The sequence below is a fragment of the Callionymus lyra genome, chromosome 10, assembly GCF_982586985.1.
Source record: "Callionymus lyra chromosome 10, fCalLyr1.hap1.1, whole genome shotgun sequence".
Taxonomy (NCBI): Eukaryota; Metazoa; Chordata; class Actinopteri; order Syngnathiformes; family Callionymidae; genus Callionymus; species Callionymus lyra.
In genome coordinates, this window is record NC_141827.1 from 29,122,550 (window position 1) to 29,137,332 (window position 14,783).

General features: G+C 38.4%; 3 protein-coding genes across 4 annotated transcripts; 1 reads left to right on the top strand and 2 right to left on the bottom strand.

The window, feature by feature from the left end:
* Window positions 1-1,408, top strand: LOC148071367 (green-sensitive opsin-like). Of its 2 annotated transcripts, none has more exons than XM_087800426.1 (5): window positions 1-408; window positions 480-648; window positions 723-888; window positions 963-1,202; window positions 1,279-1,408. In XM_087800426.1, exons 1-5 carry the CDS (start codon window positions 24-26, stop codon window positions 1,375-1,377), a joined length of 1,059 nt encoding a protein of 352 aa, XP_087656552.1. In that variant the 5' UTR covers window positions 1-23; the 3' UTR covers window positions 1,378-1,408. The 2 variants fall into 2 exon arrangements, with proteins under 2 accessions (XP_087656552.1, XP_087656553.1); XM_087800427.1 differs by having other exon boundaries at window positions 480-644; window positions 719-888.
* Window positions 1,409-7,207: 5,799 nt separating this feature from the next.
* LOC148071368 (green-sensitive opsin-like) lies at window positions 7,208-10,006 on the bottom strand. Its single transcript, XM_087800428.1, has 5 exons — window positions 9,640-10,006; window positions 9,408-9,576; window positions 8,843-9,008; window positions 8,235-8,474; window positions 7,208-7,337 (listed from the first exon to the last, which is right to left on the bottom strand). Exons 1-5 carry the CDS (start codon window positions 10,001-10,003, stop codon window positions 7,233-7,235), a joined length of 1,044 nt encoding a protein of 347 aa, XP_087656554.1. The 5' UTR covers window positions 10,004-10,006; the 3' UTR covers window positions 7,208-7,232.
* Window positions 10,007-11,467: 1,461 nt separating this feature from the next.
* On the bottom strand, window positions 11,468-13,743 carry LOC148071369 (green-sensitive opsin). Its single transcript, XM_087800429.1, has 5 exons — window positions 13,377-13,743; window positions 13,135-13,303; window positions 12,397-12,562; window positions 12,087-12,326; window positions 11,468-11,597 (listed from the first exon to the last, which is right to left on the bottom strand). Exons 1-5 carry the CDS (start codon window positions 13,738-13,740, stop codon window positions 11,499-11,501), a joined length of 1,038 nt encoding a protein of 345 aa, XP_087656555.1. The 5' UTR covers window positions 13,741-13,743; the 3' UTR covers window positions 11,468-11,498.
* Between the last annotated feature and the right edge of the window lie 1,040 nt (window positions 13,744-14,783).

A 14,783-nucleotide genomic window follows, 5' to 3' on the forward strand; every position in this document is an offset into this window, starting at 1 on the left:
CTCTTTCAATCACAAGGCTCAGAATGGTTTGGGACGGAGGAATCGAGCCCAATGGCACAGAAGGCAAGAACTTCTACATCCCCATGTCCAACAGGACCGGGGTCGTCAGAAGTCCTTTTGAATACCCGCAGTATTACATGGTGGACCCGATGATCTACAAGCTGCTGGCTTTCTACATGTTTTTCCTGATCTGCACGGGGACTCCCATCAACGGTCTTACTTTGCTGGTGACGGCCCAGAACAAGAAACTCAGGCAACCGCTCAACTACATCCTGGTCAACCTGGCCGTGGCCGGTCTCATCATGTGCGCCTTCGGATTCACAATCACCATCACATCCGCCCTCAACGGCTACTTCATTCTCGGAGCTACAGCCTGCGCGGTGGAGGGATTCATGGCCACACTTGGAGGTAGGGAAATGATCTTGCTGTTCGGTTGTGAAACTGACGGAGTCACTCATATGCACATTTTGTGTCTCCAGGTGAAGTGGCGCTCTGGTCTTTGGTTGTTCTGGCTATTGAGAGGTACGTCGTCGTCTGCAAACCCATGGGAAGCTTCAAATTCACAGGAACTCATGCAGCGGCTGGCGTGATCTTCACCTGGATCATGGCCTTCGCATGTGCTGGACCTCCTCTGTTTGGCTGGTCTAGGTAAAGAAACCATTCTTTCCCAAGCATTCTTCGTTATATATTGAGGATGTTTATACATTTGGTGTCTGACACAGATACCTCCCTGAGGGCATGCAGTGCTCCTGCGGACCAGACTACTACACTCTGGCTCCAGGATTCAACAACGAGTCATACGTCATCTACATGTTCATCGTCCATTTCTTCATCCCGGTCTTCCTCATCTTCTTCACCTACGGAAGTCTCGTGCTGACAGTCAAAGCTGTAAGTGCGGCAACGTCACCATTGGGTTGAAGGCATAGCAGAAGTCTGATCCTTGTTTGGTCAAACATTTTTAGGCAGCTGCTCAGCAACAGGAGTCTGAATCCACCCAGAAGGCTGAGAGGGAAGTGACCCGTATGTGTTTCCTCATGGTTCTTGGATTCCTGGTGGCCTGGGTGCCATATGCCTCCTTTGCCGGCTGGATCTTCATGAACAAGGGAGCTTCCTTCACTGCAATGACTGCTGCTCTTCCCGCTTTCTTTGCAAAAAGCTCAGCTCTGTACAACCCAGTCATCTACGTTCTGATGAACAAACAGGTAGGTTGACTCAGCAGAACCCAATAATCTGTAATTTAACACTTGTTTAAATCTTCTTTCTTTTTCTCTTTCCCAGTTCCGTAACTGCATGTTGAGCACTATTGGAATGGGCGGCATGGTGGAAGATGAGAGCTCAGTGTCTGCCAGCAAGACAGAAGTCTCTTCTGTCTCTTAAGATGTATATATTTTCATATACCTGGACAGTTCTCCTTTGTTGAGTGGATGAAGGAAGAATTCAGCAGGATGTCTCAGAAGATCAGAGGCATGATTTTATCCACAGAAGATGGGACCCATAATTGAGGGTTAGGGTTAGGTTTACGTGTTTAACCCTAACCCTAACCCACCACGCATGGTCGGAGCTCAGGACCATTCATCTCAAGCCTGGATAACAACTGTCATTCATTTTGTTTGTTCACATCAGAAAATCCATTCTGTCCATCCAGAAAATGCTTTGAAAAATATTTTGTACTCTTCTTTGAACCAGGACAAAGTCATCAAATGAGCTGAAAACATTGTATATAAGATAGATTAATAAATGCATGCATAAAGAAACGCTTTTGAATCTGTATTTACTTCATACTCGTGATTTGTTCAAGTCTGTGTTAACCTTTTTTAAATGTTGCTTCACATTAACACGGCAAAAATGGAAGCAATATTGATTGGTGTCCAAACAATCCAACAAGGCGCTTAAAAACCTATTAACCAGTATAAGTCATCTAAATTAATGAAGATCTGTCTTATCTTTGGCTCCCGTGAGTAGAGATGGGGTACGGATTACAGGTACCATTAGGTGCCGTAATAGTATTGCATTCTGGACTTCCATTAATCCTGAGGAAAATATTGATCGGAAATACTGACATTCAAAAAGAGTAAAATCCCAATCAGATATATGAAGCACCAATTTTATCTCCAAACCTGACTTCACCTGTTGAGACTCTTCATGACATCGTGAACATACTTTATCCTCATAATAATACCGAGTAATTAAGTAAATAAATAACACAAACATAGTATCTTTCAATAGAAAATGAAGCAAACTATACACTGTCAAAATAAAATACGTATTAATTTACACTTGCTCAGGGATAAACACTAGGAAAAGGAACGGGTAACAATTGTAAATCTGGACCCAGATACCAACCGTAGTAGCGTAGACACAAGAGTAATGCTAAAGAGTTTTCCTTTTAGTCCATCTATATAGGAGAGTTTTAAGGATTTTAGTTATTATGGTTAGAAAGTCTTTTCATTAGAATTGAAAACGGTGGGTAATCTAACACATATTCAACTTTACAAGGACTGAAATACCTTTTCGAACAACACACTGTACACAAAAACCGCGACCCTGTTATGTGATCATTGGTGCTCTTGATTCCGCTCACCCCGGAAGGTGATATCGGTCCACCCCCTCAATCCACTTAGGCAGACAGGATTGGGCTAAGAAGAAGCCTGTAAATCTTACTAGGTGACGGCCACGCTGGTTAACCGTATGGCCAGCTTAGAGGTGTCTCTGTGAAAGTCTGGGCTTGATAATACAAACCTATATTTCGTTGAAAATGTTGTCACTTAAGCAGCAAAGTGGATTGCTTTGACAAATATTAGCGTAGCAGCTAATGAAGCAGAAAATGTCTTTAAATTCTACACTTATAACTTCCCCTAAATAATTATTGTAGTTATTAAGATTTAGAAATTATTTTATTATATATATATATTTAAGAAAATTAGATGTCATACTCTTGAAATGAGTTTTGTAGTACCTGCTACAGTTGCCACAGGGAGACGAAAGGGAGCAGCAGCATCTGATTCTACACAGAAGAAATAATTATTTAAATAAAATAGCTGCAGGAAATAATACATTTCAACTAGTTTTTTCATGTTCATTAAAACATATACAATAAATGAATAAACAAATATTTATGAAAAATAAATCAGGTTTCACACAAAAAGTAAAGAAATATCACCGTATGTGGCTCATAAACGAAAGCAAAAACGATGAAATGCACGCCCTTGTGGGTGAATATAAAACATCTCGCTGAGCTGCACTAATCTGTCACCTTCTTGGAAAAGAACACTCATTCAAAAGCTCTTACACTCGCTAATTGTGCCTAAATGTTTAAAACTTTGTGTACGTCAGAAGGTGTATAATCTCATTTTCTCATGAGCTGGACTGGTCACACTCCACAAAGTGACTTACATCAAGAGATTCTCTCCTGCACAGGAGGGGGGAGGTCACGGGGATAACGGTGAGCTGGACAGCTAATGGCCTTATCACAACTATTCCTGGGATGAAAATTAGACATAAAATGTGTGCATATGGTCTCAACCATCGAAAAGATTTGACACTTTGAAAACAACGAGAACACTGGCAGGCAACGTTACTGTATATTCATTGACATTTGTCAGGTTTTTTAAATCATATGAGGAAATCTGTCTTGTTTTTTTTAATCGTGATGAAGTCTCAAAAAAATTATCTGTTGCAAGAGTACATGCTGGTATTGCAGCACACATTTCCATAAGATAACACAACGTACTTACTTACTTACAACCTGCCTTTCAAGGACCCTTGACCAAATAATGTAAACTAAACAGCGCCTGTCATAAAATAATCCTTTAGTGAAAAGATCACATCCTACCGAATTAAACTCTTAATTTAGACTCACAGTAGCATTTCAACAGCATGATCCACGTGCCTAAAAAAAGAGGGAACATTGTGCAATGTTCAATAGCGCCACCATGCGGAAAAACATACAGACTGTAGTTAGAATTAAAGTAAGGAAGTAAGTAAGGAAGTAATTTATATTTATAGAGCGCTTTTCTAGACCAAGGTCACAAAGCACTTAAACAATAAATAAAAAACAACTAAAATAATATATACTAAAAAGATCGAGATAACCCCAAGAAAAACACAGGTGTCCCAGATAAACAGGGAAAAGCCTACACGAATAAGAAAGTCTTAAGATGTTTCCTGAAGGAGTCAGTAGACTCCATCAAAGGCGAATGAAATTAAAAAAAAGGATTTCATAAAGTAAATTAAAATTGAAAAAACACGTGGAAATGATGGAAAGTTATAAATTATTGTTATAAAGTTATTGATCATAAAGACCAGTCTTTATGGTACTATTAATTTTAGAAAAAACGCATCTTATAGGGCTGTTATAGAACCTACGACCTTCTCGCAGTAATGCTTTTACAGATATAATATTTATTTCGACTGATATCCTCGAGGAAATATCTTCGAGCTCGTCCATGTAAGCGCTCACGCTGCTGTCGCTCTGGGTACAGCGCCTCCTATTGGCCGCGCAGATCCACGTGATCAACACTTCGGAAATACCGCTAGAGGGCAGAAACGGGTCATGCCGGTGTAGGTACAATTTCGGTCTCCTCTACAATTTCGGTTTCCTACGGGATGATTTCAAATAACAAAAATGTTAAAATATTCCCCTTTCTATAACTCATTCTACCTATTCATTAAGTTTTCATTTCGATTTTTCCCAGATTTAAATCAATTATTAAATGTATAAATGCCCACTTTATTGGACGAGTCATTTTATTTTTATTTAATGTGTTCCATGTGTATAATGTATGCACTACAACAACAACAAAAAAATCGTGTGTTTTTCTAACACTACTGGCAATAAACATTTTCTAATTTTCATGATATTATTGTGATTTGTTCTCTTAACATTATATATAAAAATGAAATGAAAACTAAATAAATACTGAGGTGTTTATAATCCGAACTACAGACAGGTAAAATGAGTTATTGAAAGGGAAATATTCTAACATTTCTTGCTATTTCTTTAACCCATAAAAAATATTTTTAATAGTCGTTCGCATATGCAGCGTGTGAAGTCATCACGTAGGTACCGGTGAACTCAGTCTTGCGTCTGTGAGCAGATTATTTGTCACCTTCGGTACAGAAAGTCTAACCAGAGCTGGTGGAGGAATTCAACACACACCGGCTGGTCTTTCTCAAAGTCAGCCAGCAGAGTGAGTAAAGTGTCGAATAACCACCATTTTTTTTAAAGGATTATTTTCCTCATTGTTCCATCAAACCTCATGAAAAGCCAGGAGTGCCATAATAATGTGAAAATATCATGGGTAATTTAATTATATTCACTCAATAAATTAGGTATTTTATTGAAAATGTAATCCAGTAATAAGACTTCATATATCTTTAGATGGTTAGATTACAAAATATGAAATTGTGTTTTTTATACCCATTGGAAATGATGTGTTGTTTCATTCCTACATTTCATTTTACATGTTTCCTCTTTCAGTTCCTAAATACAAAAATAAACAACTGACTAACTCAATGACTGTCAAGTAACAACTGACTGACTCAATGACTGTCAAGTTCTTTCCATTATAAGGATTTAATGAAGAACAACTGTTTACTGTTCTTTTTTGTGTGATAGAATTTAAACATTAGTGGGATGTGAGACAGTAAGTATTTTTTTTTAAACCCTGTAATTTGTATCCAGTTTGATTTCCATGTTTATTTAAACACTTTCTTAGTGATGGCACATCTGTCTCCTGTTTTTCTTAGAAAACTTTGAGTATTTGATCATTTGTATGTACAGTACTTAAAAAACAAACAATATCAAAGATTTATGAATATTTTGTTATCCTAAAAGCACCAATACTTAAGTTTGTAATTATTGTTTCTGGCTTAAAACCATAGTTCACCCAAGATTGCAACCTTTTTTCTACTCGCCCTCATGTCGACTAAGGGTTCATTTTAATGTAGCGACTGATGCTCAGTTGTCTTCATCTTCGTCCAAAAAGACACTTTAAAACATCCAAATACCTCTGCACTGCCTGTCTGTAACATCCATCTTGTATTGAAGCCTTTGGCATGAGAAATTGTTCCGGAAAATGTTAACGATACTGTATTTTAGGCCGGTTGTAGCAGAAGTCTTAAAATATTATATGCGATACAGACAGAAAGTACTATATATATAACATAATAATTTCTCTCGTCGACGCTCTGATCATTCGCCACATTCAAATAAACAAACATTTTTGTCTATGACAGATTACTCCGAAAATCATAGCAACCCTTCATCTACATTGAATTTTGAGTGAACTATCATTTAAACTTCAATGTCTTCAATCCTTGTTGCGCGATTGCATGACACGGAGTATACATTTGTGTAAAAGACAAGAGAAAGTTGCTTGTTGGGTCATTTTACTGTTTAACTTCAAAAAGTACTTTGATTGAAAACACTGTTTAGCTAGAGAGTTCCGCTGAGTCCTCACTGGCCTGAAAGTTATCATTATAGAAAAAAAAATTTTTTTTTAAAGTTAAAATCTTACTTTGCTTTAATAAGATATCAAACCCAAAAGGCTGCAACACAACTTTGTGTGGGCGAGTCTGTAAGTGTCCATGAAACTGAGACGGTGTTTTCATAAGTAGTACTGAGGGATTTTTTAAACTTGCCATGCAGATCAAATGATAAACTGACTCAACAAGACAGTTTCTTGTTGTACTAATTAGAAACAACAAAAATAGATATATATATTTTTTTCTGATATACTATAACGGCACAAGGGGGAGTCAAAAACACTGTTATTAAAAAAGATGTACTTTCAGGGATTGTTGCATCATATGCTTTTCAGTTACCTTCTTTTACATACATTTTCAATGGAGTTTTTTCTCAAAGAATAACCCTAAATTACCTTAAGATCAAATATCAGGCGACACTGAACATTTTTATGCATGCATTTAATAGTATCTAGTTTCCTTTTGTTTATAAAATATATACAGAATATTATGACAGAGACATTGATCCTCCCATGTCATTAATATACAAATATAATTCTTGTACAAACGGTTATCCCAACACATGACGAGCGTCATGATTCGTTCAAGAACACTGAGGAATGTGTCAGGATGAGTTCATGAAGGATCCTGTGAGTAGCTGCTGATGTTGTTCCATTCACTCTTTTGGTTAGTCGCTGTGAGCCGTGATTTAATCCGTCAGAAAGAGGATAATTGGGATGGGAAAGACCTCTGGAGCAATGGAGAAATCATCCTTGAGAGACGGAAGAGACTTCTGTCTTGCTGGCTGATACTGATGACTCATCATCAACCATCCCGCCCATTCCAACTGTGCTGAGCATGCAGTTACGGAACTGGATGATGGAAAAAAAAAGAAAGTATTCAAAACCAATTGTAGCATCAGAAAAAAAGATAAGATGTAGATGTATTGGAGTAGTGATGGTAGTTTGTTTTCACTGACTAATACTAAGAACTTAATGTAAACAAAGATGAGACTTGTTTGTTCATTGTAACTCCTGCGTGTATACTTTTGTAGTATAGACCAAGAAAACCATGGAATATGTAAAAATAAATTCTTAAATTGAGTAAGTAAGTAAAGGTTATTTGTAAAGCGCCGTTCTAGAGCAGGGTCACAAAGAGCTTTAACAATCAAAAGCAATACACAGTTAAAATATATACTTTTAAAGGCCAAGATGTATAAGACACACACAGGAGTCCCAGAAAATTAGGGAAAAGCACACATACAAATTATAATCTTAAAAACATTAAAATGAAAGATTTATTGAAGAAAAAAAAAGTATTGTTGTGTTAGTGTTTTGGGGGGAAATTTTGAGGATACTCTAGTTGAATAATTTTTAGTTTTGCTGTAGGGGTTTAATTTACACACAAAAAAAGCAATATATTTTTGTCTATTCAACAGCACTGTATGGATTTTAAATTTTAAAATGTATATATATTTTATTATTATTAAGTTTGGGTTTTTTTGTAATTCGATTTATTTAGTTAGAATTAACATGTAAATATTCAAACTTATGGATGTCAGTTAAATTCAGTGTTCCTTAAAATTCTTCCGAAAATGAAGTGTAGCGAAATCTATCATATCAAGAGCACAATATGTTGTATCCAATTATATCACGAGCTGATTATATCATATCGAATTAAGGTGAGATAAGCGATCGCTACAGCCCTATTTCGCTGTGTAGACGGAGGTGAAGGAGTCAAGATTTCTCATATTTTGTCAGAAAACACACCTGTTTGTTCATGAGCACGTAAATGACGGGGTTGAACAAGCTCGAGCTCTTGGAGAAGAAAGCAGGGATGGCCATGGCAGTGGCTGAGAACGCGGCTCCTTTGTTGAAGAAGATCCAGGCAGCAAAGCTGGCATATGGTGTCCAAGCCGTCAGGAATCCCAGCACCATCAGGAAGCACATGCGTGTCACCTCTCTCTCCGCTTTCTGGGTGGATTCGGACTCCTGTTGCTGAGCAGCTGCCTAGGAGAGACAACGGATAAAATTGATTTATTGAAGTATTGATCCAAAAAAAGTAGTTGAACGATAACAAAACACTAACAAAACTGACATGATGATGACAAGTTCATCCAAGTCCAACATAGACAAAAAAAATCTATTTATTCTAACTCTCTGTATCTGTATCGCAGGCTGTTCTGTGGAACTGCAAAGAACCCGAGAAATAAACTTGACCTCTAAGTTATTTTTAAACGGGACTTATGCATCTGATGGAAATAAAAGCCTTCTAGTAAAGACTCCTTTTTCGAACGAGGCGGCAATCTCTCTATAAGTCAGTTACATTTCGGAAATAAAAAATAATGAGGGAATAAAGAAGAAGAGAACAAACGCACTGCTTTGACTGTCAGCACAAGACTTCCGTAGGTGAAGAAGATGGTGAAAACTGGGAAGCAGAAGTGGCAGATGAACATGTATATGACGTAGGACTCGTTGTTGAATCCTGGAGCCAGGGTGTAGTAGTCCGGTCCGCAGGAACACTGCAAACCCTCGGGGATGTATCTGTGAGGAGAGTCCGGAACCATGTTGCTCATGCTGGTCACTTATTTATCTGTGCCGTGTATCAAATAAAAAATAACACCTTGTTGTTTTAACACAAAGCCGATGACTCTTAATTGAAAGTGAAAAGATGCTGTGTCTTCTTGACCTCCTTGACTTTAAGTGGATTTATCCTCTGCCTGGTCAGCTCCTTTACACTTTTACTTTCTGTTAGTTTTTCTCCCCGAGTAAATTGTGTAAGTCCGCTGCACAAACGTAGAATCTGTGTCTGAGTTAAGGGAGTTCCCGGTTTTACAGGTATATTTTTAAACTTGCTCATATCCTGTAGCTAAAGAGGATCTAGAACTATTCTACATTTTGAGGTACATTTGTTAGCATTTGTTTTGTCCCATATATTCTTACCTGGACCATCCACCAAGTGGTGGGGCAGCACAGGCTAAAGCCATGATCCAGGTGAATAAAACGCCAACACCTGCATGGGTGCCAGTGAATTTGAAGCTTCCCATGGGTTTGCAGACCACAATGTACCTCTCAACAGCCAGAACCACCAAAGACCAGAGGGCCACTTGACCTGTAGGGAGACCACAGAACAGTCACTAAATGTTCCAAAACAAACAAACCCTTTAACTCTTACCTCCAAGTGTGGCCATGAATCCCTCAATAGCACAGCCCATTGGCCCAAAAATGAAGTAGCCGTTAATAGCCGTAGTGAATGTTATGGTGAAGCCAAAGCAAACCATGATGAGTCCAGCTACGGCCAGGTTGACCAAGATAAAGTTAAGAGGTTGTCGGAGCTTCTTGTTCTGAGCGGTGACCACCAGAGTCAGGGCGTTGATGGGGAACCCGGTGCAGATGAGGAAGAACATGTAGAAAGCCAGCAGCTTGAACTGCCATGGGTCCCCCAGGTAGTACTGCGGGTACTCAAAGGGACTCCGGACCAGTCCAGTCCTGTTGTTCATGGGGATGTAGAAGTTCTTGCCTTCGGTTCCGTTCTCCATTTTTGCAAGCGTGAACAGTGGCTTAGAGTTATCAAGACTCTGTACAACACGCTCTGGCTCAGGTGGTAGCTTTATACCACGGAAAAAGTGGATTACAAGGGGATTTATTAGTCTTTCGCGTAAGCTTGAGGTAATTAATGTTAAACACCAGATTATCATCACCTCCTAAATCTGTGGATATGGCCTTAGCACCAATCACAGGCTTGTCCGGTTCCCGTTTTCGTAGTTGTCTCTCTATAGAATATGATCCTTTTAAAAAAGTTTGTCAATATAAAAACAAACAAACAAAAAAGATTGTTGCAAATTATTTCATTCTCATTTTCTGACATTTTTTTTAAGTAACATGGTACAGATTAGGGTATTTTTTTGTATTTTCCAAAATACCCTTTCAAGTAAACTATTCTATTATAAACATAAATAAATATAGTTTTATATTTTTCCTGGTAACTATGATAACTAAGTTTGTTTTTGCACTTTAATTAAACCATTATAAGTTATTATTAATATTCCTTTATATTTACAAAATAAAATTGTACATTTTAATCATTAGCTGTACACACACACACAATGCTCCAATAGGACAAGCACAATTTTATAAGATGGCATATAATTCAATTTGAAATAGACCTATGTTGGTGTTAATTTGACATTGTCTTAGGGTTGCTAAAGAAGACACCTCTTCTGTCCATTATTAGGTTTTCATGTCTTTTGGGTTTTAATATATATTCTGGTTAATATTAATAAATATTCTGGATAATAATCGGCTCATATTTGCCTCATTTTGTGGCCTCATGCTGGTGTTTTTATATACGTATAGAGTGATCTACAGCATGACTAATAAATGGGAAAGTCTTTAACCTTAAATCTTGCTGGTCAGGATCATCTGACGTTTTGTTATCAATACAAATTCTATTTCCTTTTTCTTTTTCTTTGCATCAGTATTTGTAAATTTGTGATTTGCTCATCGACAATTTAAAAGGTCGGACACAAAGCCTCTTAACATCGCCTGATGAGAGGATACTCTAGCTGGAACCCCGTAGTGGTCAACATTCTTTATAACCTGAATTTTGTGTTTACTTTTTTGGACATTTATATGTCATGGGACGTATTTGTACGTCTTCTGCTCAGGTTGTTGTAATGGTTGATGAAAACCTCTGTATGTCGTGGGGTGGAAACACACAGACAAATGTAGATGCATGCATTTATTTAGCTACAATATGCACAAGCATTTATAAAATATATGTACAATCAAACAGAAACGTTCATCCCAATCCTGGAAAAATATCTATAATGACGTGATCAAACACACATCCGAGTTTGGATCAGAACTGCTGTTTGTTTGACGATGTTCTTCAGTGAAACCAACTGATTCGGGTGTCCTTTGTGAAGTCTTAAAAGTCCATGAATGATATTTGTCAGAGTTGTCGGTGTATGTCCAGATTTAGGAGACAGAGGAGGGATGGGAAAGACCTCTGGAGCGACGGAAAAATCATCCTTAAGAGACGGAAGAGACTTCTGTCTTGCTGGCAGACACTGAGCTCTCATCATCCACCATTCCTCCCATTCCAACAGTGCTCAGCATGCAGTTACGGAACTGTGGATGAAACAATGGAATAAAAGTTTAGAAAGACATGGAAATTGTTTATTTGGAACTAAATTGTTAAAGTAATACATTTCTCATTTTTTATTTATTCTTATTTTAATTCTAAATAATAGAAAAAAAATTGAATTTGAAAAAAATGTCATTGCTCAAGTTACTTAGAATGCTAAAAAATGTCAAACAATATTATTTATTTTTTTTGGGTGGGGGTAAAAAAAATGTCAGTGGGTTGCAGGGATATATATATATTCTCTTTTTCAAATCTATGATAATTCATTATAATAAAACAAAAATATAATTTTCAACAAAATGATTTAAAGAAAAAAATACTGATTACAATCAATATGATGTATAATAACAAAGCCATACATCTTTTTTTGTAGAAAACACTGCTTGTTATAATTAGTGCAAACGTAGTTTTGCTGTGTCAGCAAATATTAAAGCAGCAGTAGAAGTGGGTGAAGGAGTCGTAAAGACTTGTACCTGTTTGTTCATAAGCACGTAGATGACGGGGTTGAACAAGGCTGAGCTCTTGGAAAAGAAAGCAGGGATGGCCATGGCAGTGGCGGAGAACGCGGCTCCTTTGTTGAAGAAGATCCAGGCAGCAAAGCTGGCATATGGCGTCCAAGCCGTCAGAAATCCCAGCACCATCAGGATGCACATGCGTGTCACCTCTCTCTCCGCCTTCTGGGTGGATTCGGACTCCTGTTGCTGCGCAGCTGCCTAGGAGAGACGAGGACATTCATTCTCAGATCAAACTATTTGGAATCCAAACTACTAAAATGTCCCTTACAGCCTTGACAGTGCACACGAGGCTTCCATAGGTGAAGAAGATGGTGAAAACCGGTAAGCAGAAGTGGCAGGAGAACATGTACATGACGTAGGACTCGTTGTTGAAGCCGGGAGCCAGAGTATAGTAGTCTGGTCCACATGACACCTGAATCCCCTCTGGAATGTACCTGTAGGTCCAACACAGCCTTGTCAATGCTTTCAATCACCTCCTCTTTCTATCCATCAGTCCATCCATCTATCTATGCATTATCGACTTTGGTTATTTTCACATGCAACCCTAAAATCGGAAAGTATTTTAGTAAGAAATACCTGTATGCCGGTATACAAAAATCTGGGATTAGAAAAACAATTAAGGGTAGTCCAGATAAGATGCCACTTTCACCTTAAAATATATACCAGTCAACCAGCAAACTCTGGTTAAAAGACCCTCCAGTAAATACTTGCAACTGTGGCTGTAAGCGCACAAAGATGCATTTCATCTTCTGGATCATCAGTCAAGAGGTCAGTCCATTCAATCTGGCACTTTGTTGCTTTAAGATTTGGATTTAGACATAAAAGCTGCGCAAAATAAGTCTGGTTCAGCAGAATCTCTTCAAGTACCATTTGGTCATGGTTATGACAAACTGGAGAACACACTACACATCGACCTGAGTTGAACTCTAGAGGTTTGGACCTTCCAGAGCTCTAATCAGATCAATACAAGTAAGATGTGAAAATGACCTGAGAACGTCCTCATTACCTCGACCATCCCATGAGAGGAGGAACAGCACAGGCGCTAGCCATGATCCAGGTGAACGCACAGCCCACCGCGGCGTGAGTGGCTGTGAATTTAAAGCTACCCATGGGTTTGCAAACCACGATATATCGCTCAACAGCCAGAACAACTAGGGACCACAGGGAGACTTGTCCTATGGAAGAAGAACAATATGTTTGTTGTCAGTATTTTCAGCATGACAAATGGACAAAAACGAAATTGTTTACCTCCAAGAGTTGCCATGAATCCCTCAATAGTACAGCTCATTGGTCCCAGGGTGAAGTAGCCGTTGAGTGAAGAATAAATGGTCACAGTGAATCCAAAAATCACCATGATCAGTCCAGCTACGGCCAGGTTAACCAGAATGAAATTCAGCGGCTGTCGTAGTTTCTTGTTCTGAGCCGTGACCACCAAGGTCAGAGCGTTGATGGGGAAGCCAGTACAGATGAGTAAAAACATGTAGAGAGCCAGAAGCTTGAAGAACCATGGGTCTGCCAGATAGTACTGTGGGTAGAGAAAAGGATCTCTGACCATCCCTGTCCTGTTATTCATAGGGATGTAGAAGTTTTTTCCCTCCGTGCCGTTCTCCATCTTTGCAAGTTGAAGTTTGTGGTATGACTAAGAGCTTCTGATGCTGCAGGGCAACTCTGCAGGAGCCAAATTGTCTCCAGTTGCTTTATATTGTAGGAGAATGGGAGGGGGCATATTATCAGCTTAGGAAACTGGGGGATAATCTTTCAGAGCTTAAATTCATGTTGAATATAGCTCATCCTCATATGAATATTGGTTTAAAACGGTAACAAAATAATAGGGATGGTTAATCATTATTAACTTACATGTTTTGGTGACAATTTCTTATTGAAACAAAGTAAAAAAAAAAAGCAATAATAATAATAAAAAGGTGAATCCAGATGAGGGACCTGCATGAACAAAGAAATGAGCACGCAAATGAGAGATCGTTAAAGGTAGAACTATATAATTTGATTACAAACCTATCCATTTAGTTGGGTAGTCAAAGGTAATTTGATAATGGGATTTCACAGGGCAAGTTAGTCTACATAATAGCACTACTGGGATAAAGGAGCTGGCTTGACTGCTTCTTGAAGGATTTGGTCAATTTAATTTATTTTTGCAGAAGAAAAAGTAACATTTTTATTTCAGTACAATAATTTTAGCACATGCGCTGAGCAACTCAAGCAGGATTTTGTTGTTAACAATAATCTTAGGTTGGCTTGCCGAGCGGCAAAGATGTTAAAGCCTGTAAGCCAATTACAGAATAATCTGGAAAAAACAAATAGAACTCAAGGTGTCAACAGTCCAACTCTGTTTTCTGGTTTGTTATTCAGGAGGCAGCATTGTACGTTATATTTACAACATCATGGGAAAAAACAGAGAGGGCTACAGCAGCAGAAGACCACACCGGATGCCACTCCTGTCAGCTAAGAACAGGAATCTGAGGCTACAATTCGCACAGGCTCACCGAAATTGGACAATAGAAGATCGGAAAAAAACGTTGTCTGACGAGTCTCGATTTCTGCTGCGACATTCGGATGGAAGGATCAGAATTTGGCGTCAACAACATGAACGTAGGGATCCATCCTGCCTTGTATCCACAGTTCAGGCTGATGGTGGTG

Coding starts and splice junctions, on each gene's coding strand:
- LOC148071367 (XM_087800426.1), top strand. CDS start 24: ATGGTTTGGGACGGAGGAATCGAGCCCAATGGCACAGAAGGCAAGAAC. Junction 409..479: donor ATTCATGGCCACACTTGGAG/GTAGGGAAATGA, acceptor TTGTGTCTCCAG/GTGAAGTGGCGCTCTGGTCT. Junction 649..722: donor CCTCTGTTTGGCTGGTCTAG/GTAAAGAAACCA, acceptor TGTCTGACACAG/ATACCTCCCTGAGGGCATGC.
- LOC148071368 (XM_087800428.1), bottom strand. CDS start 10,003: ATGGAGAACGGAACCGAAGGCAAGAACTTCTACATCCCCATGAACAAC. Junction 9,577..9,639: donor ATTCATGGCCACACTTGGAG/GTAAGAGTTAAA, acceptor GTCTCCCTACAG/GTCAAGTGGCCCTCTGGTCT. Junction 8,475..8,842: donor TTGTGCTGACAGTCAAAGCA/GTGCGTTTGTTC, acceptor TGTCTCTCCTAG/GCAGCTGCTCAGCAACAGGA.
- LOC148071369 (XM_087800429.1), bottom strand. CDS start 13,740: ATGGAGAACGGCACGGAGGGAAAAAACTTCTACATCCCTATGAATAAC. Junction 13,304..13,376: donor ATTCATGGCAACTCTTGGAG/GTAAACAATTTC, acceptor CTTCTTCCATAG/GACAAGTCTCCCTGTGGTCC. Junction 12,327..12,396: donor TCGTGTGCACTGTCAAGGCT/GTAAGGGACATT, acceptor CGTCTCTCCTAG/GCAGCTGCGCAGCAACAGGA.